Genomic DNA, 27360 nt, shown 5'->3' with positions numbered 1-27360 from the left:
CGTTCAAAATTTACCTATGAATAATGCTGTAGTGAATATTAAAAAAAAAAAAAAAATCCAGCAAACTGCCTATGATCATCACTGGGCCATCAGAGGAACCAGTAGAACATCAGAGGCAAAACTATGTGCTGGAAATCACATACGACAAACTTCCTGAGAATTTTGCAAAAGCACAATGCAAGTGAACCATGAGCGTGAGGCTGCAGAACGCATCCCTGCAGTGATGGATGCAGAGGGCTGCTGACAAGGCAGTTAGCAACATGAGAGGGGACAAGAGTGAGAGAAGGGAGACCACACACTGCAGAAGACACAAGTGAAACAGTAAATGCATCTGCACAAAGGGTAAGGAGGGCTATTACAGGAAAGCACGTCCCAAACAGAGAGAATCACCCAGTGACTGGTTTTGTTCCTCCCCTGGTGTCCCCACCACGACGTCTGCAGTTCCCAGCCACTGGAAATCTGTAACAAGTAGGGTGGGGTGTAGACCTCCCCATGCTCTGCTAATTTCTAGATGCTGCATCAATTGTACGGGACTGCTAGGAACTAGTATAATTTATGTAAATTACACAGATGGGCTGCTTTATCTTGCAACCATGTATGCATGTTTTTTTTCAGTGACTTGCAACATGGTTGATTTTTTTCTTATGTTAACTCATCTGCCTTGACACACCCTCCTTTTTAATTAACAACACAGTTTTTTAAACTACAAGAGTGCTTCCAGCTCCCCTCTTGTGCATGATGAGACAATATAAAATAACCTTAGGCTGATGTAAAGGAGTCTTCTTTTTATCAATGTATATCACTCTTTCATTTTAAACAATCTCAGTTCTAAAGCTTTAGCAATGCTGGTCTGGAAATAGCTTTGAGAAAATATGCTTTATCTGAAAACCAAAACTCCAGTATCTTCACAAGTGGTGCAGCAATTTTTTTCTCATACTAGTAAAACTTTTTTTTTTTTTAAAAAAAAGGCAGCATCTGAGCTTTTCACGGTAATTATGATCTTCACCAACAGTCAGTCAGTGCAAGACCACCCTTTCTTCCACAGGGATGAGAGCTGGAAGAAGAAATCAGCACCTGGATCCCCACCCGCAGCCCTTTCTCCTCTGTCCTATCATGGGCAGAAAATTAGAAAAAAAAATTTAAAAAAGCATTGAGCTGTTATGCAGAGCAGCCTGGAACCCATAGTGTGAATCAGTCCCCCAGCAGAGCACCCAGTGCTCCTCATTCATGTGGCCCTGGGGACAGTGCTGCCTCTTCTCCCAGCATTAGGTTACACAGGAATATACAAGCACACACATATTTCCTACGCACTGGCTTCATTGTCCTTGAAAAATGGATGATGAACCTGTCTTTGCAGGTCATGTAAGTCAAATTTTGCAGGGCTAGCCCCAAGCAGGAGCACCGAAGCAATGGAGTTGGGAGAGGATGCTGTGGAAAGGTCACCCCCCAGGCAGGTGCTCCGCACAGGGACCATCTGGAACCAAGTGAAGCCTCACCATCAACTTCGGTGGTCTCAGAAGAAGGGTTTGGTGTTGCACAGAAGGTACAACATAGATAAAGGAAAGAAGTTGCCTTATTTCACTAGTGGAAAGTAGAGATTAACCCAAGTGGGGCATTCACTTGGAACAGTAATTCAAGCAATTATCACAAAAGTGATGCACTGTCTTCATTACAGCCTTAAGCTATAAAACGCAAAGAACCCGTTTTGGTAGATGAATTATTTGCTTCAAATACAGAAAGCTAAGTCAAGCTCAAAATTCAGTCCGAATTGAGGTCTCATTTCTTCATTCTGTTGAAACCTACATAGAATTTTTTTGACATAAAGTGTTCAAAATTATGTTAACAGGTTTAAGAAATAGTTTTAAAAAGGGACATAACAGAAAGATAAAGGTATTACTGAATAATTATGTCCCACTGATGGATTTTTTTCTCTGTTAATTTATTCATGTTTCCTACAACAAGAAAACAATTGTCATAACAACTGTTTGTTAAAATGAACTGAAATCATGGTCCCAAAGTTAGAGAAAGATGTGAATTTATAAAATCATAGCATTCTTGTTGGAAGGCAATGATAGTTATAGAAGCCTGTTTCTTTAAATATACATTAGCCAAAGCAAGAAAACAACACACACCTGAAAAAAATCAGTCCATCACAGTTCCAGAAACAGGTTTTTTAAACAATTATTCTGGATGGTAGAAGATCAGATTTACAGAATGACAGCTTTACATCTCTGGAAACCCAAGTCAGTTTGGCTGTTTCAACAGCAAATATTTATTTAAATGAATTCTTTCACTATATATGTACTTTCTACATCTACTCATCAAAAGCATCCTAAACTTATCGTGAAGGGACCTGGCTTCTTATATGACTATGACAGACCTCAACGTGACACATAATGGTATGTTATCCACCATCACAGCAATTTTTTTTTTTGCTTACCCATCATATCTTTTGCCTTCTTGAAATGTTTATACCACCTTCCAAATTCCTGACATTTTGCTGCTGAGACATTTGCATAGTAAGTGCTGTTCACAATGGAAGAAATCATACTCTGTGTGAAAAGGGGAGAAGAAAAAAAAAATCTGTAATACAGAGCAGTACAAGTCAAAGCACAAATTATTTCAAATGTTGCAACCATTATATTTTTAGAGTTTGAGAACCATATTGCATTTTCAATCCTATCGTCCAAAGCCTTTTAAAAAACTCATTAATTGAGCATAAGAATAAACCAAGGTATATTGTAAACAGGAGCAGAAAAAGCAGGTGTACTATGGGAAGAACAGTTATTGATCAAGAAACATTGGGTAATGGGATAGGCTCTGGATGGACAATGCTAATCTTGAAAGTGCATGTTATTTGTACTATTTCTGCTTTTAAATTTGATTGACCCTTCATGTACCCACACAAGTTTACAGGTATCCAAACCCTACACCGACTCTAGAAATGCAAGCAATGCCCCAAGTTTTCCCTGCCCACTCCCTTTGTGCCACTTATCACAGGGCAGACCCCTGAAACTTTCATCCTATGATTTTATCTGAATGACCTACTAGTAGGATAAAATAAGGTGGTTTATAGTAAAATAGAATTTTTATGTAACAACGCAAAACAAACCTAGACTTGCTTTTCCTAAACATGGTATTTTAAGCGATTTGCAGGAACAGGCTTATGAAAAGCTCTCATTGTCATGTCTAATTCTGTAACTGAATATTGGCTGTAAAATAGACTAAAGGATGATACAGATTTTTTTTTTTCTCAAAGGTTCTCAAGATACCAGATAGCTACAGTGAGAAATTTACCTTCTGCTCGGTTTTGACCAACTTTTAAATAGGGGAATTTACAATATATAAAATATTCAGTTCCAGTACATTCCTTTACAAAATTGATTAAGACTAAGCCTTGCAAAATGAGATAATGCTCCAACTTGAAAATTCTACTCAGTATATGAACAACAGAATTTGCAAATGTAACCTCAATAGACTGAACTTTGCCACCCTTTAGATTTCTACGTGGAAAGTAGTTACTTTTAGCTTAACTACAGGAATTGTCCAGTGTACTAAGAAAATAATGATGGTGAAGAAGACAAAGCCTTGATTATTATGTTTCTTCACTATTCAGCATGTAACATTTAGCTGTATTTGTGCTGTCATAAAATCGATGTAGAGCATCAACCCTTTGTTACACAAATTGCTATAACCACTGGAAGAAAGAGTTTGGAGTAAAAATGCAATAAATATTACTGTAAGTCTTCTTTTATAAGGCTAGTTCAGCTTCTGAGTAAAAGTACCTTGATTATTGATCTTAGTGAAGTTCATTATAACTATATTCTAACGTATTACTCAGTAACATGTTATTTGTGGAGGCTCAGAATTGCTAGAATGAGGCAGTATTATTTATGACAAATGTGGATACCCTCTACTCACCAGGCAGCTATTTTAATGTTTCTCTGAATCACCAAAATTCTTACCATTCCTTGATATTCATCTGGCATTTCTGAAATTAGCTAGGAGCCTTTGTCAGTGGTATAAAAGGAGAATGAACTCTTAATAGACTACCGCAACTGTAGCCTGAATGACCTGAACCAAGCTCAGCTGAACCCAATTTCAATTTCCAATATAATGGTGGTATCATTAATGTCTAATACTTCCAAAATTATTGGTTAAGTTCTTTTACAGATTAAACGATTTTAAACAAGGGAACGTGATACATAAGGTGTGATTTTAAAAGTGCTTTGGATCTGAACTGGTAAATTATATGAATGCACAGCTACTGTACATGCAAAACCTGCAGGTCTGCATGTGTGAAATGGGGAACTGCACATCCTATATTAGCCTGTGCATATTTTGTGGATGTCATTCCGACTCCAGGGTGGTTTTCTCTCATTTTACTTTGCCCCTTTCAGATGTCTTCTCCTGCCCAAATAACTTTAGTAATTACAAAACATGTACATTAATAATAATTTTAGCAAATTACCTATTGTTGATGAAGGTGTTTGTCTAGGATTTCCTAGTCCTCCCTTTCACGTCATTTTACAAAGAAGATATGCCAATGACGTGGCAGTTTGTGACATCACTTGCTTCTTCAGGAATAAATTTAATGCAGTTACTTTATTTTACAAGCAAATAGGGGACTGGTCTATTTAAATAACACTGCCAGGAATTTTAGTTTCTTTGACACTATGTGAATTTCAGGCTCTGATGGCTAATATTGGGATTTTACTCTAGCGCTTCAAAGTAGATAAAAAAAAATAACACAGACACATTAACACACATTTTAAAATGAAAATTATCCTGCTTTTTCTTTGAGAACACTTCATGCAAACATTCAAGTGATATTACCTACTCTAAGAATCCTCATCAGGAGGAAACAATGATTTATTTACTAATTCACTGAAGGCAAAATTTTACAAGCTAGATAAAATATTACTACCTTGTTAACTCAGAAAAATAACTTGACAACATTGAATTTCATTGTTTCTATGCTTTATTCATTATGTTGTCATCAAACTTGCAGTCACGTCAGTGCAGAAAGATGCACTTTGCTATAGAAATTCCTGTATAATTCCTGTATATTTTAATGGCAACCTACACATACAAATGCCCACTACGCTTAGGGCCCAAAAGTACAGATTAACCCTATGAGTTAGGGGTCTCTTCAGAAATCCACGATCTAGACTGGAGGCATATTCAAGTTTTTCTTCTTTCCCAGGTCATTATATGTAAGGAGCTCCCCATGTTTTGGCTTATACTTATCAATAATCAAAATGAAAATTATTGTATTTGAAGCACATCATATTCAGGTAATACTGTACATAGACATTCCTTATCTGTGAGGCACACAGGCAGATGTCTTCCACGTGTAAGAATGACGAACATAAATATATCATACAAATATTCTAATGCATCACATTCATCACCCATGATCTGATTTCTTTTTCACGTGTCGCAAAGAAAATTGATAGAATGTGAAAACTGGTCACAGATCCACAATCTTAACGTATCTCCTCGAAATTTATCCTTGAAAGTAAGTTGTGAGACTTCAAGATCCAAAGTTTCCCTCTTTGCACTCTCTCCATCCCTCCCCACCCGCAACCACATCACTTGCAGTCCTGTTCTCAGAATCAGGAGATCTCATCTGAAATGGTGCCACCTTCACAGAAATCCCACTATTCTGGAATGATACCATCTGCTGCAGCCCAAGCGCTCTTTTTTTAGCCAAATAAGTTAATTAAAATTAGGCATCCAACAACCGTGTGGAGGTAGGGGTAGAATTGGTTCTGAAGTTCAGCTGAGGTTCACCCAGCGTAGTCAGAATCAAATCCCATTCTCTCCGGAAGATTAAATACCAGAGATTCGAAAACCAGACACCATCATTTCCCAAAGAAGTTAAGGAACACCCTAGGGAAATATCATAAATCTCAACCAGAACTTTTTTCATATGCCCATCAAATAAAACCCAATAAAACAGTAGCATTGGACACCTTTCAGTAAGGTTTGTCCTGCAAAACCCAGGAAGGACCTGAGACTTTTGTGCCACCTGGTCGCTGCAGCCACTGCTGCAGGTGCTACACAGGAGGCATTTCTGAGCCATTGCCTCTAATGCTGCTTTCCAACCAGGTGAAGTATTGTTCGATAATCGCTAAAAGTATACTGTTGTCCTTTTTGCAAAACAACAAAAACAATGTTAATCAGGTTAATTCAATCATCTAAACCAAAACTGTTCATGCTTTTCTGCCAAATCAACCAACCACAGCAAAATCTGTTATCAGTGATTGCTCAGCTTCCAGTCAAAAAAGCTTTTAACCCCCACAGTCCCAAAACTTCCCCAAATAACCTGAAAATTATTTTTATATGGGCAGAATGAGGTTGTTTTCGTGCCTCATGAAGGGGTAGTTGGGCTGCAGTATTTACACAGAACAAATACATACTAACAGACTTAGCAGAGAGTAACAGACACAGCAGCTTCCTAAAACAACTTGGCTGAATTAGGTATCGGGGATTCCTTTGCAAATGAAACATTTCCCTCAAAATAAGCATTGTAACCAAAACTTATTTGGGCCTTCCAGGTTGTTTAACTAGGAAAAAAATAAATCCAAGCTTTTTTCGCAACTCATTCATCGGTGTTTAAAGCTTCAAGCCTGCTTCGTGTAAGGGGCAAGGGCTGCAACAACTTATTTACACAATTATCTAAATACGATTAAACAGCTGATGGACAAATATTAAACTGGAAAATGTATAGTCATTTCAGCTTAATGTAATCCTCTTTCTGTAAACACCCAAGATGATTTTTTTTTCAACCAGAACAGTCCTGACATCTCATAAGCCTAAGGGTGAATAGCAAGAGATTGTTTTTGATAGTTATAAATATTCAAAAGACATGCAGACCATCTGCTTTCATAATACAGGTAAAGCAAGACTGAAATGGTGACTGCTGTATAAAAATGGTTCTTTTAACAAAGTCTTCCTCTCCTCGAAAACTATAAAGACAGATGTCAAAAACTGTTTACACAGGGTAATCAGGAGCGTGCAAAATGTAATATTCCTTTTACACACAGTGCTTGCTAAAGAGATTTTTTTTTCTTTTTCTTCCCATCTGTGTGTTGCAACACATTTCTACAAGTTAAAAACATTTTTTCAAACAGAGATCTCATGAATACCCAAAAACATGCTATCTGGTTTCTGAATGCTAATTAATTTCAACTAAGGAATCTGATTTTTTTTTTCTGTAGGAAGGAATGCATGCTTTTGAAATGGAGTTCTTCAACAATAACAGACACTGAAAACAGAACACCCCACAAGTTTAATTTTGTACTAGTTTGACACTGGCTATTTTCACAACTGTTTTACATTCAAGCCCGCATCTGCTAAATCTGGCTATAAGACTGACAGGAACTATTCTCCTGCTTTTCAAATGAGATTTTATTTGTGTTTTACTATTTATCAGGTTTTTCAGTATAAAGCCTTGTAACAACATAATGGTTTTGTCAAGTGGTAAGTAGAAGATACCTCGTCTTCCAAGCAGAATATGAACAGTGCTGCCCATAAACCCTACAGTCAATTTTCAGAGCTGAAACACTAATCTTGACAGTAACCTTTTAATGTATTATATTAATGGCACAGAGGCGTTAAGCACCTTTTTTATAATTCTCAATAAAATGAACATTTACTGAACAATCTGTCAAACTACTGTCTCCATTTTTTAAAGCCAAACTTTTAAGGCTCTACTCTATCTTCCATTCCATAAATCCTCTGCTTTACACCCCTAGACACCAGCAGGGTAGCATGTTTCAGTGCTGCAACCCTAAAATGCCTTTTTTTTTAAAAAAAAAAAAAAGCTCTGAGTCTTTGTCCCTAGACTTAGTTTGAATAGTGAAAAGTTGCAGTAGAAAAGAACTTGAAGATTTGGCAGGTAGTGGGGAGAGATCTTTTCATAAAGCACAAAGTAACTTTGTTTCCCCCATCCTGGTCATTATCAGTGGCTTTTGTTTGCGGAGAAATCACGAGCATCAGTTTTAATACAAGCCAAACTCTTACGAGTGCTTATTTCTCAGGAGGGTTTACATTAACATTTTTCAAATGAGAAGGGAACATTCAAGCCCCAAACAGATAACACAAGTTTATCCCCAAATCAAAAGATTTTAACCTGCCTCAGCCTATGCCAGCCCACGTACTGCAACAGCCCAACCAGGGCAAAATGTTGTTCCTTGTGTTCTGGTATGGCAGAGAATTATCGTCTGCCACTCCAAATAAAAGCAGATCAAATATATCCAGCCACTAGCTGTTTTTTGGACAAGGAATTGTGAAATGGGCAGTTCAATTTCATATGAAGGATTATGTTAAATTCCTGGGTCCATTACCTTGAACTATAGCAAGTAATGCAACAGAATTTGTCATCATATGCCCTATAAACGCATAGGATAAGGGAAAAACCCACAGATGGACAGAGGAGGAAAAAAAAACTTTTGTTTGTGCCTTTGGCATTGCACTTGGATGGCTATCTGACCTCCATACTGTTGCCAGGGTCAGGAGAAATAAAGATCTGCATGGGAAATGCTGGTCATATAAGTTAAAACTGCTTAAAGGCAGATTTAAAATGATGGCACAAGCTTTTCTTCCAATATATGAGCATGTCTTTCTTCCTATCCTTGTATAGCCTAAATTGTCTTCTCCTCCTTTTCTGCCTTCTGTCGTCTTTAGGTATTATAAATGTACATATTAACATAACCGTAAAGCTACATTGAATATAACAAGGGAAGATATAAAACAAAAAGGACCCAAATAATATCTACATATATATATATATATATTTATACACGTATAGAAATACATCCACACATGAGAAGATTTGGAAAATCAGACATGAGGATTCAGCACCTGAAGGAACTGAATCTTGCACTATTTTTTACCATTTTGTAATATAAATTCCCAGTTGCTGCATGACAGAGCAGCATTCTCCCAATGTTTTCCAAGCATCTCTCACTGACAGATATAAATAAAGCTCAAATAAAAAGCTGCTTCCCAAGATACTAGTCTTAGATCTACAAAGGTTAAAAGCTTAAAAGAGAGAAAGATAGGTAGGTGGGAAATGTTAATTCAGATTTGAAGAAGTTCATAACTGCTTTACAAGCTTTATGGCATAGTACCTTAGACTTGAAAAAAAAAAAAAAGGAAAAAAAGTCATAACCTAAACCTATAAAAGATGAGACGTAAGTAATTTTTGTCTTCGTTGTCAGATGTCCAACACTAATCTTCTTAAGAATCCTGATTTTTACCACACACTGTAAATGGCAGGTACTTAGTAGTAAAAGTCCTGGGTAAACCCTTCCTAAAATCAACCTGGGTAAAATACAAAATGCAAAATAATCAATATTTAATAAGTTAGTTCTTCTTCATGGAGTGAAAATGGTCCCATATTTTGAGGGCTGAATTACTGCACCCTGAGACTTTGATTCTTCAAGTGCCTTTGCCAGAAGAGCTCTGAAACAGGGCAGGTCCATAGATAAGGAAAGCACTATCCATTTTAACCAGAAATCTGCTTGAAAAAGCTGTTATGAAGTAACCAGATTGCTTTAAGCTGCTCTTTCAGCTTGCATGGGGAATGCACATTTTCAAGGGCCCTTCGCACTGCTTCTACTTCAGTGCCCATCACAAAGCCATCTTGAGGCATGCACACAGAATTTCCGCTGGATGAAGCCAAACCCAGAAGCCATGCTCCCAATGTGGCTGGACTTACAGTCCACAGGACCAGAGCTGAGCTACTCCAGGGTAAGCTCCATCCCTCCTTCTCAGGCCTGTAATGTGGAGACAGAGTCCTCGGCCCCAAACATTTCCCCCTCTAGGCTCCTGCTGTTCCTATGCCAGACAGGGCTCTAGATGAAGCCTGCACACCTGTGCTCACTTCTCCTCAGGACACAAGAAACAAGACTAGGAGAAGCTGGAGTCCAGGAGGACAATCCAGATCATGCGCCGTGGATGAGGACAGGACAAACCAGCATTTCTGGTACAGGAATAAAGGCTGGGGTAGCATGGGACCTTGGAGATCTCACTAGACTGATCTGGTGAAAATCTGGAGCTAAAAGACACCTTCAGTCATCCTCTCAGGTGGACTGTTCTTATTTCCAAGCACTCTGTTCCAGTCAGGTCAGAATGCTTCTGACTTGTTTCCTATCTGGAAAAGCCAATCCTAATTCATGTGCTTCCAAATGCTGTCCTAATGCAAATGCTTTGTGTGACAGGGGATATTTTAGATATATTAATGCATTAAATGCAGCTTTGGGCACATAAAACTTTTCCACAAAAATGAAATATATACATTCTCCTGATAGAGATGTTTGTAATTGTTCTATCTTCAACCAACCACAAAGGTTGTCTTCCAGTACAGTTTTTGTAAGAGGCTCTTAAAAATTGCTCAGCATTATCCACCACGTTAAGGAATATCTCCTTGCTGGGAAATAGGACATGATTTTCAGCGAGTCTTTTCTCGGATTCCACTGTTCTGGTAGGCAAAGCGTCAGATGTCTGGCATGAAGTTGAGCCCTAAGGCACAATGTCCAGACAAGAAGTCATCAGACACAGTAGCACTAACAGTTGTCTTGCTGAATTTCTTTTGCTATATAGGATAAATCCTTTCTTTGATACCTTTTCCTACACAAGTTTTTTCAGATTTTTAAACCAAAAGGGACTGGTTTAAGCATCTATTTGGACTCTACATTAAAAGACAGCCTAGAAGCTCACCTAGTGATTTCTGAATTCAACCAAGTTACCTGTGGCTGAACTAGAACAAACATCTGATATTGATTTGAAGACTTCTTGTGCTGGATCTTTCACCACATCGCATAGTAATCTCTTTCACTAAATACAATTTTTTTTAATGTATGACTAGCTTTTACTTTGAACTTCATTGATTTCTGCTCCCAGTTAGTGCATCTCTCATGCCTCTGATTGCTTGCTTTAATACTTCTCCAGTGCCAAATGTAACATCCTCTGCCTATCCTTTGTTTAAATGTTTAAGTGTCAGATTTATTGTTCCAGGCCCCGTGCCTCTTTATGAGCCACCTGTACTTCTGATTATTCTTAATCATTTAGACCTAGATTCTGGGAGGATATTTATGCTGCTAAAAGCACAGGAACAAACTTCTTTCTGTCCTAAGGAAAATACCAAAACTTGCCAGGAGAAAAAGCAGTTAAAGCATGAAATTTGCTATGGATTCTTCACTTCTGCTAAGTAAAATCATACGAAGGTGACATTTTAAGCAGCTTTGTTCGCCAAGATACTAGTTTCCCCTCTGTGTTGCTGCCTTTCACTGACAAGAGTTTGCGAAAAGTATAGACACTCTGAAGAATTCATAAAAAGATGCAAAACTCGATGAATATATCTCGACAGAGAAATGTTCCAGCTAGCTTTCCATGTGAAATATGCACATGCACTTTGACGGTCTATTTATTAAAAGATTGTTCTTAGTTACTCCTCATATTAAAATAAATAAATGTAGATAGATTAGGTTTAGCACACAAAGCCCCTCCTTACAATAAGTGCAGAAAACGGAGCACAGCTATAAAAGCCTGGGGACATACTAGCTGGCAAGTATATATTGGTGGGATTTTATTGTGATACGTATATATATACACACACATATATGTATGTATGTCCCCAATATTCTGGGAGAGCCTAGATATACTGATTCCAATACAAACACACTTGGTAGATTTAGGGAGCAGAAATCTCCATCTCCACAAAGACCAATGACACAATGTCCTCTGTGTGTGCTCCAGTTTTTCATCATCAAGAAACTCATCCTTCTCCATGACAGTTTACTAAAAAGCATCAAATTCTTTGGAAAGGTGGCACAGCCAGGCACACGTTATGCTTTAGTGCAGTTTTCTCCCCTCTTCTGGCGCAAGCTTATGGAAGAACTGCAACTCTCAGTGTAGGAAATCTTGGTACTTAAAAAATAAAAATAATTAAGAGACAGGTGTATATGATGAGAAACTTTCATGTGTTCCCACCCCTGGGGAACAGAAGTTTTCCCTTTTGAATAGTTTATTCCCTGGCTTGGAGTGAGGCAGGTCTGAGGTTGCTGCTGTCCTGAAAAACCTGTTCTCTGATCATTGCTGCAAGGTATCAGGAAGAATCTGATGCTACTTATTCTGTTCTTAAAGAAGTGTCCAAAGAAAGAGAGACAAAGCTCACCCTTGCCTTAGGTTTTCCTACCATGTTTCTTGGAAATAAAAAGGATGAACCTAATCATTAATTTAAAAAGAAAGAAAAAAAAAAAATGTAACAGCTTTGGGAGTTTTGCTCAAGGTCTTTTTGAGAAATGCATCTCTTTTCTTCTAAGTTATGATTGGAGCCAAGAACTGCAATGAGTCTGGTCTGACAAGGTGAGAGTTACTGGTCTCTTTGCATTGCCTCTCAATAAGTGGGTCCTGCTTTGCTTTCATTCCTGTCAGGTAAAAAGATCATTACCAATTCAAGTAATTCTCTCCAGACGCATCTTTATGCCTACAGCCCTGCATCCCCTAACACAGACATACCTCAGCTTTCAATCTGCTGACAGTAACGCTACAGCACCTATAGAATTTGCTCAGCTTTTGGGTAGGTTTTATAACCACTCTGATCTCTGTGCCTCCCACCACTGCTAGTAATAACTGAACCAGTCAGGTAAGGTCTCTGCAAACCAGTCACAGCAGTGATTAAAATGTAGACATACGTATTTCCTCGCCCCTTAAAGAGGAGGCTTAATTGGCAATGTGGATAGTAGCTTTCTAATGGACAGAAATTAAACTCCATTTAATTCCTGAACAGACACTTCCAATGCACAAGGTTTACCACGCATTTGGAGCGGGGAGGGGGGAAGGAAGGAGCCACATGCACAACTCTTTACCTCTGACAATCACTGCGGAAAAGCAACATGAGGACCAGAATGGCATAAGTGTGGCAGGTGTGAATTGACCTGCACTGGCAAAGCTGCGAGCTGGGAAACTTGTAAATCACATGGTTGTGCAATACTTGGCTCCAGTCAGTGCTATCATGTTCTTTATTAAAAGAAAAAACCCCACCAAACCCAAACTTAAAGACATGTACATCAAGTTAAGGGATTAAGTGTCAAGTGACATTACTGAAACAAAGACAATATATTTCTTTACTGTTAATGAAATTCAGTTAAAAGTGAAGGAAGTGATAAAGAAAGTACTGTTTTGTAATGTATTTTACATAAGAACGCAATATAGAAAGGGAAGTGCAATTAAATCTTAATGTGGACTTTTTTATTTTTAGTTTATCATCTGGTTTACATTTTGAGCCCCTTTGCAGCAGTAAATTATGCTGGCATTTCTTAGGGAATAACTGCCATGTTAATTTAGTTTAATAAAATAACTGACAGAAAAGGGGGAAAAGAAACAAGAAGAGACAGTAACCCCCCCCAACATGCACTCCTTATCTTTAGCTAAGTATTCAAATGCTTTCTATATGAATTGTCCGTGGTCCAACTCCAGCACCATGTAATAATACAATACATTACAACACAGTACAATGCAATCTTGGGTTTCTGTAGCGCCCTTCATGCAAGCATCCCAGGGTGCTTTACAATCATTATGAGTTAAAATTAAAAACTGAAGCACATACAATTCCTAATAGAATCATTTTAAAAATGCTAAACAGAACAAATAACTTTTAAGTCTAGATTTAAAAGTCCCAACAGCCAAAGCTTTCCTTACTTCAATTGGCAATGAGTTCCAAAGCTAGGGAGCAAAGCGACTAAAGGCTCTCTCATGTTATGTTAAAGGATCTCTCATGTTGTTTATACTTGTGCAGTACTCTACAGCCAACAATTTGCCAATAAGAAGAAAAAAAAAAAAGAGAAAAAAAGACTTATTTGCAATCTTGCTTTAAAGAACACTGGAGGAGTGGTTTGTTATTCCTCTAATAAAGTTATGGGAAAAAAATAAATAAATCAGGGGTTGCACTCGGCCATGACTGTATTAAAAAGTATGAAAGAAACATGAATGAATGAACACAGAATTTTGTAGCAGTGCATTACTTTACTGCCTCAAAACCCACTAAATATAAAAAGAAAAATGTTTTATGTATCTATCAGGAAGAACATCACTGCAAATATTTAAAGTGGCAGTTATTCTAGATACCATTCTAAGGACCACTGAGTGAAACCAGAAGTCGAGTAGGGCTCAGTTCTACAACACGTGCATATTTTAGAAGGAAAATGTACCAGAGGAAACTGTGCTGTGTTCCTTTTTCACTTTGTCACTTCCCTAAAACTTGAAGTCCATATGATGCAGATAATTGTTGACGTGACACAGTTCTCAAAATTGCTGAGGTACAATCCCAAGTGGTTAGTGCACAAAGCAGGGAGCACAGTCCCAAAAATGTTATTCCCCTAAAAAGTATGAATTTTCTATTTTGTTCTTAGGAGATCGTGGCAGAAATCTCCACACAGCTGACTTTATGGATGTAAAAAAAAAAAAAAAAAGGAATCAACATTAGCACCATCTCTCTATTGGACACTTGGCAGCTTTTCAGAAGCAGAAACACACGACCTCATGACAGAACAGATACAAAGGGACACGTTGACACCTTACAGAGTTCTCTGAAGTCAGAAACTCCATTTATTCGAGAAACAAGGTATGCTCCCCTTCTCCTCCCTATCATAAGTCGAGGGCCCATAATTGTTTTGGAAAGTGACTTCGACATCATCATCATAGTTAATTCTAATGAAGAAGCCGAAGAAAAATAGATGTGGAATTGTAGAATAGTTTGGGTTGGAAGGGACCTTCAAATGTCATCTAGTACAACCCCCCTGCACTGAGCGGGGACGTCTTCAACTAGATCAGGTTGCTCAGAGCCCAGTCCAGCCTGGCCTTGAATGTATATTTTGTCCTTTAATAGAGTGCTGCCCAGATAAAACAGTTCTAGGCCGACATAGCTTTAATACTGAGAGTGATTAGATGCATTTAAAGAACATAAATCAGTGATCAAAAGATCGGGCAATTGAAAGGTTGAGTATCCTGCAAATGTCCTCACACAGCTCTACCAACACGCATATTTCATCCTCTCCAACTTGTCAGCAACAGGCTTTGTACTGCTCATTCTAGCTGGATGACTGAAAATCACGGGTGCAAATTTTAACAGTTAATTGAAAATGTTTTAAAAATCCAGATACCATGTCAGCTTGAAGAGACATCAGAGTGAATGCTCTTGAGCAACTGAGGGGTGGGTTGAAAGGCCCTGCCTGCCAAAACCTGAGCCCAGGCCCTCAAGGATTTACTCCCCTGAAATAATTAATGACATCTTTAAAATCTAAAGTACAGTAACTTCTAAAGTGAAAAAAAAGGAGCTGCATTCCTTACTCAGGTTAATAATTATTGGGGGAGGGGAGAAGGAAGAGAAGAGGAGAAAAGAGAATCACAAGCTACAAAGAAATCTAAGGACTTGATCTCAGGTCTAGGCAGGTAAAATTGAAAGGGGAAGGCAAAAAACACCTTTCAGTTCTGTAAAGCATGAAGTAAAAATTGCTCATAAAATGCATGCATTTTGGCAACTCCCAATAGCTCATTCCTGGGTTATTTATATGTATGGAAATTTTAATTTTAGCAAATGTAACTTTTTTTGGTTGGGATTTTTGAGAGGTGGGGGGAGTCAGAACAGTAACAAGAAAATGTCAGAGGATTTCTGTTATGCTGTTTATTTGCTATGATGGCCAGGTGCCTTCAGATCAGGTGAACTGAGAAACACTCATGTTCTGAGAAAGTTTTCTGTCTGGTATCTCTGCCAGATCACATAAAGCCTGCACAATGTCTACATAAAACAGCATGAAAATTCAGGGCAGGATATTTGACGAAAAAGCAAGGTATATGATCTACATTGTGCCCGTCTCAGCTGAAGACAGTCATTCACCACAGCATGAAAGTTTGATCAAAATACAGTCAGAATAGATATATTTATCATAAGTGCAAAACTATTCCGACTTCGGTATTGCATCAGCGTTTGCTGTGTGCACATACATTTTACAGAATGCAAGTGTATGTCCCTCTAACTGAAAAAGAATATGATTCCCTCATCATCAAGAGCAAAATTATGTAACAGACATTAAAGACATGGAGGAGGGGAGGGGTGGTGATACACAAAAATATCTTCAAAAAATTCAAAATACTAATACAATGCATGTAAATTACTATGTCCGTAAGTATCACAGATTCTGTATATATTCCACGAAAATATTGCATGTCCCCTGCAAAATATTCTAATACATAATAAACTATGAGATTTGAGATTCTACTATATGTCGGGCGTGGTTTTTTTCTCATCTGTGGCTACCAACTGTACTGAAAGTTAAGCTAGCTATACTATGGGGGAAGAGAAAGAATGAATACCTTGCTTCAGATGTGCTTTTGCAGTGGCTTGATAAAGTGAAAACAAAAATATTAAAAACTCAAGCCTATTTGTGAATACTAACAACAATCATTTAGAAAAATCTTTTTCTAGAAAACATTCAGGTGAGATAACACCAGTGGGAAAGTCAATGTCATATGATCACTGCCATATTTTCAAAGCAGTGCCCAGATACTAATTAATCTCTACAATCTCTTCATTTGGTAGGTGACTTGTTATCTGCCTTTCATAGAAAAGGTTACAGGAACTCAAGATAAGGGGTACACCGAAATGTTCAAAAGCACACACTGAGTTTGTTCCAGAATTATCAAAATAATTTCCAGCCTTTTCTTGGGCCAATAGCTCATGTTGATCCCTGCTCCCTCATAAAAGCTTATCCAACTATATATATGCACTCAGAGAGTGAGTAAGAGACTATAATTCAATAGGGAAAAAAGGAAAAAAATAAAACACCACCAAAAACCCCTCAGCCTTATTAATATCAGTATAAATATGATCTGTAGTATTTCAGTTAACTATGGAATTAATAAGAGACTTCTGCACTAAAAACCAAAATGGAGTGAAACTGTGAAAATGAAGTATGAAAGTGCTAGGACTAAGGCTGAGTAGAGAGATGGAAGGACTAACATTAAATAAATGAGAGCAACAGGCCTGCCTGATCACTTTAGAGCAGCTCCCAAAAGACTAAGGTAGAGTAGAGCTTATGTGCAAAGGGTTGGAAATAAGAATTGATGGTAGAACAATTTCTTCACAACCCTTTGGAGACTGAAGAGCCAAAACAGGAGGGAAATGAGATCTAGGCCACTTGCAAGATGCACTGATTTAATGGAATGTACAAGATGTCCCAAAATTGAGCCCAAGATTAAATTCCAAGTTGCCTTCCCCATTAAAAGAGGTCTGGAGAGCAAGCAGAAATGAAACGAGCCGTGTGTATCAAACACAAGAAGTCTTTCACCCAGCATCTGTGTATGCTGCTAGTCTCTAGCAATGAAATCTGCAAACCGAGGTAAAGCATGAAAATACACACTGCAGAGCATAATTCAGAATAGGCTTAGTTTTTCCACACAAAGTTTGCAGCGTTTTTTACCTTGTCTGCTTGATACCAAAAAAAGGTGAGACTAAATCTCTGGACAGACGCCCGCGATTCCATGACAATTCAGAGTCATGCATTTGCTACAGTCCATCCTGAGGACTCCAGGTTTTATCGATCGGGTTTCCCTATGATGCAGGCTCGTACGCTGAGCAATAAAACCTGGTCTTTGGGGGTGGCCACAGCAGTCACAGAGCGAGACAATCACAGAGACTTAAAAAGAGAGCATGTATCCAAGTCTCCTAATGAAAGGAAGAGTCACAGTGATATTTTACTGAGGGAGGTATGAAGAGCTCATACCTGTAATGCCCCAAGGTTTTAGTTGGACAAGAAAGCAAATGGGGGAAAAAAAAAAAAAAAGAAAAAAAAAAAGCAAAGCCACTCAGGTAGATGGTGCTGTTTTCAAGACTCTATAATTAACATAAACTGGATCTCAAAGTTTGTTTGCTCACATATTTTCAAGCTATTAAATATATCTCCAACTATAAAAATAGTTTGCTTGAGTTTTTTGCAGTACACAGAATATCAGTATTCTGAATAAATATGAGCAATTTTTAATGCACAAAATGAAATATTAATTAGGAAAACATAGTAAATTCTGTGTGAGGATGATGTTTCTCAGTTTTCCACACTTACGTGGGCTTTGGAGATGCCATGCATTGAGCACAGCAACTTAAATACAAGACCTTTCGCACCTACACAAAATAAAGCACTGCTAATGACAGTGACAGAAAACGATAACTACTCTCGTTTCCACTTTGAGTCATTTTTCTGTGGTTAATAAATTATATCCATAACAGTGTTAATAAGTTATGGTACAGTGTCACTGCATTAGTTCGCATTTGTGATGAAGCACTTCATATGGCATTACCTATGCCCATGGAAATACATAACAAACACGAGAGACCACTTGTCTGCTCTCAGAAGAGTCTCCCATGCTGGCATTTTGATGGACCCTCTAAGGAAACATTGCCTCCTGACCTCCACCTTGCTCTTTCTTCTCACCTCTGTTGCAGCAGTACATCACTGCAGGGCAATTTTCCAAATTTAATACGTTTAACGAAACACAGATACTCTTAAATCGGTGTCCTTTCCATAGGAGCCATATACGATGAGTTATCAGTTAGGCAAATAGAGGAAGGATTTGGATCAATTTAGTCATGTGAAAAGGACACTATCAGATCAACGCATCCTCCCTCAAGCTCCCGGAGGGAAATAGGGAGATTTAGACAGACTGATGGGCTCTTGATCAACCACTGTAACAGCTTGTTTTTTCCAAAAGTTAAGAATAAATAAATGTATTTTAAGCTTGACATTATTTCATCTTTAAAGAAAAAAAGAAAAGCAGAAGTTACTTAAGTTCTTGCAACTCAGCTACTGTAGCGCTGGTGAAGATAAAGATGACAAAAGCAATAAGCATGCTTTTAACAGCAGAAAGAAGCTCAAAGTTTTATTTTACAAATAAAGATGTGCAGAACAGTAAACAAACAGCCCCAAATCAGAGTTATGTAATCTGGGGTTTTGGTCATCTCTAGTGCTAACTTGAAGAGTTGTTATTAGGCAAGATTGGTTTTGTCCATTAAAATTATTATGTAAAAATTTACTCCAGTTTAAAAACAATTTTTAAGAGAGTATAATTTTTGAATTGTCTCCAGTACATGATACCTTCTCTAGTGCAGTATTCTTTTTAAAAACTTTTTTTTTCTGCTTTATCGTTGCATCATCTACACACATACAGAAGCTGCTACGTGAAACACAATGTCCAAATAGAAATGAAATATTCCGTCTCGATAGAATTTACTTGCTTTCCACCAGCATCCATTAAAAACTAGCACTATTAGATTCAAATGGAGAAAAATGCCAAATTATCTGCAGCCTCCGTAAGATCGCACTGCAAAAGCTCACATGCTTTTATAGTCGGTACATACAAAATAACTTTGCAGACATATTACTGGAATGGTTTGCAACCAGTGAAGATAATTTTGATTATTTACACTTCAAAACTTCCTATATTGGAGCCACATCACTGCAAACAATCTAACCACAGGGAAAAGAAAGCAATGGGAAAACAGCCTGCTAATATATCTGCTGGAAAGACAGACAGATAAAGAGAGTGATCCTCTATAGATTAACTGAAGTCTTTTGGAAACAAAAACTCTGATATTCTGAGCAAGAAAAATCAAATCCCCATAAAAATACCTTGACTACCTTATTTTACATTTTTCCCTCCCTAACACAACTTGCAACATTTATTTGTACATTGAATTTGTCTCCACTGCACCACAACAAAATACATTTTAAAATTTAAAAGGTAAAAATAAATATGATGTTCCCACCACAGCATCATTGGACGCTGTACTGCGTAGAAAAATAAGTTGCGCCTTCACAGTAATTTGACAAAAGAGTGACAAAAAAGAACAATAGGACTAAGGCTTGAGCAAAACATCAGTTCAATATTTAGCAATGCATAAATTGAGGTTTCATTTTTGTTTAGGTATATTTTGATTAGAACTAATAAAGGGCTGATTTTCCTTTGGTTGTTTGCAACAACAACACATCATCCAAAGAGCTTTATTCTTTATTCCCTTCTCATATAGCATGCCAAAGACTGTCTCATTTTATGAATTAGCATTTAAAACTACGGTAGGTTATCTAACAAGCATTCAGATTCAATAGTACTTTTGACAGCAGTAAGTAAAGAGCCTTTTAACATGTTGAACACATGTGTTTGAAAAAAGTAGTTACATCAAAGCAGTTCAAAGACTGAAGACAAAAACCAGTTAAAATCCAGTTTGCTGTGAGGCAATTTTAGTGTGGTGTAAACAACCTTTCACGACTCCCCATGGGAAACGTCGTAAGACTGCGTTCAAAATGAATCAGGCATATTTATAAAGATCATGAAGTGGTCAAATGAATTTGCATTTTTGGCAGATTCACTCCATGGGTACTACTTGCTACAGTCTGTAGAAATCTCAAATCTCACATCAGCGTTGCCTACAGTGCTTTATTATTTATTACACGTTATGCTAAGTACCTGTGAAAGGGGACATTCCTTGGCCAATGAACTCTGGTTCATATCCTTCAGTAAGTCCTTCAGAGCATTTCTTACTGTTGTGTGAGACCATTGTTCAGGAGGCAAGTCTTCTAGTTTAGGGCAACTATTTGAAACACAGATTAGAAAAGGGATTATTACAAGATTGCATCCTGCTGCAGAACATTCCTTTAAGACAGACAGATTTCATTTTGCGCATCAAGCAGATGCATCTGGAGATTGCTCTCGGTCTCCTGATTGTTCCGATTAGTTAATTACTTTATACAACACATCTGCTGTATTGATGCATGAATTATACATCAGCTGCATGTGGCGACTATTTTTTCATGTTACTTCTACCTTCCTGCTCTGATGCGCTTGGTAAAACAATTTAAGGTGTAATGCTTTCTCACGGCTGATCATGAAAAGCATTAATATATTAACCGTCTTTTTCTTTTTTGTTACTGTGAAATTTAAGAACCTAGACAGCAACAATAAGTGTGAGCAAGTCATTCTTTTACAAAATGCACACAGATGGTACTGTTCATGATATGCAAAAATATTTTTCTCTTAAGTAAACTTTATGTAAAATGCCTTCTTGTAATGCATCATTTAATTGACTAAAATGCAATATAGTTTTAATGAGATATCCAAAGAAAATCTATGTATCAGAGCTATAAAAGTTTTTTTGCACTAGTATACTGTAAGTTAAAGAAGAACCAGAGTAACTAAAAAGGAATTTAGATAAGCCTTTGTACTTTGAGCACACAGCACAGTGGGAATTAAATACAAGTAATATTAACACTAAGAGCAGACAAGTAACAGTTCACGTCCCACAACTGGTATGCAACTTACCTGTGTAACTGGATTTTCAGTGTGACCACATGATACACATCTTGCAGCATGTCTGCTACTGTAGCATCAGGGGCATCTGTCACATAGGAGAGTGGAACTGGATTCCACTTCCCAACCTGGATAAGCCCTGTGGGATTTTTATTTTTTGAGGGGAGGGGGTAGGGAGAAGAAGGGCAGGAAAAATTGGAAGGAAAAAAAAGTAATTTACCTGCTAATCCCTGTGGGCAAAAGAAATACCTGATTTTAACAAGATTGCCACATTTGTTTCTAGCCTCTTAAATCTGGCAAAACAAAAGAACAACCCCTCAAAAAAAAAAAAAAAAACCCACACATACACCACCAAGGATATGCTTTATCTCTATTATGAAATTATACAAATGCATTACACTAGAGATTTTTTAATATGTATAGAAGCATATTTTCCTAAGTTCCCATTAATTCAATAGGACATGATATAATAGTTAGCATTCCTCTTAATAGATGAGAAAGGATTTTGCAATGCAGGGACTGAGTACAAAAAAAAAAAAATACTTTGCAGTCTATAAAACCATCAGGAACAAAATAAAAGAAACAGAGCTGGATATTCAGTCATAAATGCAAGTTGACTCTCAATAGTCCATCTGCTCAAATATGCTTTACACTTCCTTGTGGATCCTCAGTGGAGCAGATTATTAAGGTCAATAAGCATACTAATGATTCAGTTGAAGTCTTTTTTTTTTCTTTAAACAACAACAACAAAAAAAATCTACCTCCACATTCCCCATGAACAAAATGTGCACTAACTAAACAAAAATACATTAGAAAAAAAATACAGAGACAGAATCTGCAAGAAGTTTAAAAGTAAAACCTGCATCACATTCCTGAAAGAAATCCTACCCCTCCCCCAAGACCCCACAAGCAAACATAATTCATTGTACAATTTCATAGTCTTATTTACCTTTTGCTTGGGCAGCAGAGCTGTGAGAATATCCAAGCGATAGCAATGCCATTTCAATCAGTTGGTTGAAAAGCATATCCTTCCTCACCAACACAAATTCTGCATGCTCCTCCTTAGAATCATACTCAATGGCATTTTCATAATGTTCCACTACACAGAAAACTGGAAGCATACTTCCTATTAAAAAAAAAAAAAAAAAAAAAAGTATTAAACTTGAGGTAGAGTATGTGGGTCTGTACAGCATTATGTAAATAAAACCTGTACAAACAGGCAGAGGAGGCATCAAGAATCATCACAAATATTTGATAAACATATTCCCTGAGTCCTTTCCACTCACCCTCCCCAAAAAAGAGAAAGTTCTACAAAGCATACACCTCTCTGAAAAGCAGAAATGCAAATTTATCTTGCTTGATCGGATACAGATTAAAGAATTACCTTCTATAGAAATAACAAGGTTGAGTGAAGAGAAGTTGATTCCCTCTGTCCTGCCTGATTTGTTGTGAGTAGCAGGCAGCATGAGAACCTAAATACATACTGCAGATGTCTTCACTGTGAACCATTTTAGTACCAGCTACATAATTTTGTTCGTTAACATTAAAACTTTCTTAGTCCTGCCAAAAATATTTAATTGCCTTCAACATCAACAACAAATCACCTTGCATGTTATACATTCACTCCGAAAAGAGTACACAAGGAAACAAGGCAAAAGTTAACACTAATTCATGCTTCATTCATTGAGTGCACTTGAGCACTACTTTCACTCGCATCTTCAAGAAACAAATCATGATTTCACTGCCTTTTTCAGAAGTGTACCTGCAGTTTGGGCTTTTTTTTTCGTTGTTGTTGCCTCCTGCACTTTATTTTCCACATTCCTGGCATTCATTGCTCTTTTGGTATGCCTGAAAGTAATTACTAATTTCTGGTTTTGTAGCATCCTACGATTAAGCAAACAACCTTTTTGCCTTTCCTTTGGTTTTCCCCCCTGCATCCCCACTTCTTTTTGACAACAGAGAAGTAACAAATGACCCAAAGCTGTTTTAGGGACAAAGTCTCTCCTGGCAATCAGATTTCTAGACTTTGTGAAAATCTTTCCTGCCTCCCAGACAGATGCAGATGACACGGTGACCTCAGACCTGCGGTTTTAGGTCAAGGTCCTATCCTGCTGTCTCTAGCAGAGCAGGTAAGGATCTCTTAATGACAGAAAATAAAAGGGTTAAAAGCAGATGTACAGAACTGTCTTATGGCAGCCTGCCAGCGGGGTATCATCTTTAGCATAAATGATGACAAGGGTTATTTTAACAGGGCACCCAGGAACTCCAATTAGTCCTACAATGTTAATGCCTCTATAATCACTGCCCTCTAGACTTACAGAAACCTCCAAACCTGCTAAGGTGCACCAGACATACCGTAGCCGAAAAAGGAGATTTACTCTTGACAATAGGTACATGCTTAAAGACTGCATCTGTTGATTTGTGCTCTAACGTATAGTAAGAAATCATGATAAAAAAGATACCTCTTAAGCACGTATGTTTAAACTACATCTGTTCACCAGAGAGTCAATCTCTGGCAAACAAACCCCTTCAGGCTCGCTTGGAAAAGCTCACAAACTCACTCCAGTTTGCCCAATAGGCTCAGCATGAAAGACAAGACTAAAAGCTTGCCAATATTTATGTAGTGCAGGAAGAAGCCTTTTTTTTTTTTTTTTTGTCTTGTTTTTTTAAATCTAAGTGAGACTGGTCAGGAAGGGAGAGAAGACCAAAGCAAAAGCAGTACATGCAAATTGGTGATTTCTTCTTGGTTTTAATTAAGCTGTGGAGAGCTTTCTAAAACACACACATGCTTCATCTGCAAAAAAAAGGTAGTGGTTTTGATTTATTTTTTTTTCCCCTTCCAGTCTCTCACAATTGATGTTTGACCTACTACTGTCTGACTTAGAGTAAGGGCTTAAAATTCTTAAGTAGTTTCACCGTTAATACCTGAAGATAAAATGTAAACAAAGCTTCATTTTAACAAACAGTGCAGATACACTCAAAGACAGCTAGAGCTTATTTGCTTTTTCCCTTATCAGCTCCTACAAATTAAGCTATGATCAGACACAAAACTAGCAACGCACAGGTACTTTGTTGCATGTCAGCACACTTTTTGCCAGGTACACGATCTTGTGAGTTGCAGCGTTCTGGAAAATGTGGTACTTTAAACAACATGGGATGATGTTCAGCGTTGTACAGCATAGATAATCAGAGGTGGATCCTGATAGCGCGACACAGGTATCATCTGACTACAAATCAAGCCACTAAATCTTTTAGCAAACTGTCACTAGTGTCCTTCTGTTAATGTGAAAAATGTTATACGGGAGAGCACAATCTCAGCTGGCTGATCACTCCTGCTAGTACTTGGCAAGAACTCCAAGTGCAGCAACTTCATAACCTTCTAGTATTAAAGGGGAGAGCATTGGTCAGTGCTTGCTGCTAAAAATACAGCATGATTTAAACCTGAAGGCAGTGTTAGAGCTTTTGCTGAAGGTTTACGAGTCTGTGTAAACAGCACGTCTGCCATACGGAGCACTGAAGTCTGTAGAATCCTTGTCTAAAACTGTCCTGGCATTAAAGTTTGCTGTGCAAATATCACATAATACCAGAGACAGCTGAAATCTCCTATTTAGGAATTTATGGAACTTATATGTTTGCAGGCGTCAGAAAGTCCTTTTTATATAGCCCCATTGCTTCACTGTACAATATTAATGCACTCTGCTTGAAAAGCCGTAATAAATTATATTTTTAATGCTCTTACCCTGGCTTTCTTAAGATGCATACATTCTTGGCAAACAATCAATAAATAGGGTAATCATGAGCAGAGGCCAAAGAATTTGCTGAAGTGCTGTTTTTCCATTTTTAATAGATAAAGATCTAACAATACGGACTGCTGTGTCTGTTCATTTCAGGATCAATATATTCTTTGTTTTCGCCAAACCGAGGAAAAAATAAATGATTGTACGATAAATGTTATGCATTGGACACAATGAAATTCCTCTGCCTTCTAACTTTGTACATTTAATAGTCTTGGTTGCATTTTGCACTTTGCTTAGCAAATGCAAGAAAAATCTGGATTATAAACATACACCGATTATACTGAGAAAAGTAGAGGCTGTGTTAAAACAAATGCCAAATTACATATTTTAATTCAAATTAACAAGCCTGCAGGACATGGTCAAAAAGACTTACACGTTTTGATAAGCAAAATTTATAGATTATTGTCCATTCAAAGTATTTTCAATGCAAACAAAAGCCATCCATATACAAACATGAATGATTCTAAATGTGTCTTTTCCTTGTGTAAATGTCTAATTACAGCAAACCAGCCACTGAAAAATATGACACCCAAGTTGTTCATTGTTCAATAATGAATTGTACTTAAGAAAATAAACTGCGAAGATTGACATCATAAATGACTTTTCCAATGCGATACCTAAAGATTTACACTCTCTCCTTTAAACCACCTTGCAACTGTTATGGAAATACTGCTGCCCTTCCAAGCTTGGACCATCATTAAGAGGAAAGGCGAGAATTTGTTTTGGGGGTTCAGTATTTGCTCTTAAATATTTTTGCGTTTCTTAGCCCAATGCATACTCAAAAGAACTAAAGCATTATATTATTTCGATTTCAATACAGGAATTTGCTTTAATCAGGGCAGCTAGCCTTTACCTTAACAAAAATCAGACTCCACCCTGTAAAGCAAGATGCTCCACCCAAGCATGAAGCTTACATTTCCCAAATGTGATTTATATCAGAGTTGGGAATATATAGTATTTTAGAATGGAGATTTAATCCTAAAATATAAATGAAGTAGTATGCAGAAGTCTGCTTTCCCCTCCCCAAATATTAAAAAACATATTCCTCTAATTCAGAATTATCAAAAGTATTACCTTTTCTAATATTAGTTTTCATCAGGTGTCCAGAGTGTTTCAAAGGCACTCCTTGCATTTTAGTTCCCGTACTTCCAAGTCTTCCTCTTCCTAATGGGCTCCCATTCTGTTCCAAGCGCGCAATTTTGGCTGGTGGACCCTTCGGATCGCTTACATTGTTAGACATTTCTGAGTGTTCTTTCCCCTGAGTTGCCTCGTTCAAATGATCCATACTCAGTCCCGCCTCTAAAGATCACCTGCCATGATTCAAAAAAAAAAAAAAAAAATATATATATATATGTTGTACACGTGTGCGCATATGTATACGTACACAGCCTGCACATGTACAGAGGGAGATATATACGTAACATAAGCTCATAAAGAAGAATAAATAACTATTTTAACTGGAAAGAAGATGCCTTTTGTAAAACAAACAAACTTATTCTCCAAAAATGACCTCATACCCCAGTTTATAGAGAGATCGCATCATAATCTGGTGGAATTATTTTTTAAAAGCCAACTGGAATATCCCTTTTGAAAAAAAAAAAATCTTCAGAGTTAGTCTACTAAATCTAAAAGAGTCTAAGACCTGTATAAATTATGATGATTGTCAAGATACGTGCTCCAACACAGCAATTGTTACAAATCTCACAGAAAGGTTTGTTATTAATCTCAGGGTTTTGTATTGTATTAAAAGAGAGATGGACAGAGAAAAATATTCTAGTGAAACATTTCTCAATCTACTCGATTTTAAAAATGGATGCATAATGACAGAGAGATTGCTAAAACTTCAGTTGAGGGAGCAACAGATTTATTACAGATGTGGAATATTGTCCATTTACAATTCCTCCCCCTTTAGGAATAAAAGTTGGAAGAGAATTTAACATTTAACTTCAGAAAGCAGTGGCGGGAGGTGGTTGCTTTTGAGTTTCCTAACCAATGTTATACAAAGAGTTTATCAACTTCTGCAAAGTTCAAAATACGTATACGAAAATTTTCAGATGTTAAGCTTTAAGAGTTAAATGGAAAAAATTATTAAGGAAAAAAAAATGAGAGGAGAATGTAGCATCTTGCAAAACATAATGCTGGAAAAAGACCCCACAATTTCTACAGTACTTTTGAAGCCCTTAAATATATATATATA

The 27360-nt window shown here is 37.4% G+C and overlaps 1 protein-coding gene across 8 annotated transcripts in view; it reads right to left on the bottom strand.

Moving 5' to 3' along the window:
• SATB1 (SATB homeobox 1) overlaps nt 1-27360 on the bottom strand; it is a 93090-nt gene that overhangs the window by 44552 nt on the left and 21178 nt on the right. For all 8 annotated transcript variants that reach the window (XM_065830680.2, XM_065830684.2, XM_065830685.2 and 5 more), the window contains 5 exons: nt 26238-26473; nt 22316-22492; nt 21379-21505; nt 20527-20650; nt 2441-2552 (listed from right to left, as the gene is read on the bottom strand). In XM_065830680.2, coding sequence (XP_065686752.1) covers nt 2441-2552; nt 20527-20650; nt 21379-21505; nt 22316-22492; nt 26238-26448 — 751 coding nt within the window. In that variant the 5' untranslated portion in view covers nt 26449-26473. The remainder of the gene's footprint in view (nt 1-2440; nt 2553-20526; nt 20651-21378; nt 21506-22315; nt 22493-26237; nt 26474-27360) is intronic.

This window comes from Patagioenas fasciata, chromosome 2 (genome assembly GCF_037038585.1).
Source record: "Patagioenas fasciata isolate bPatFas1 chromosome 2, bPatFas1.hap1, whole genome shotgun sequence".
Classification (NCBI taxonomy): Eukaryota; Metazoa; Chordata; class Aves; order Columbiformes; family Columbidae; genus Patagioenas; species Patagioenas fasciata.
Note: the sequence above shows the minus strand (reverse complement) of the source record. Positions and strands in the feature narration are given on the sequence as shown.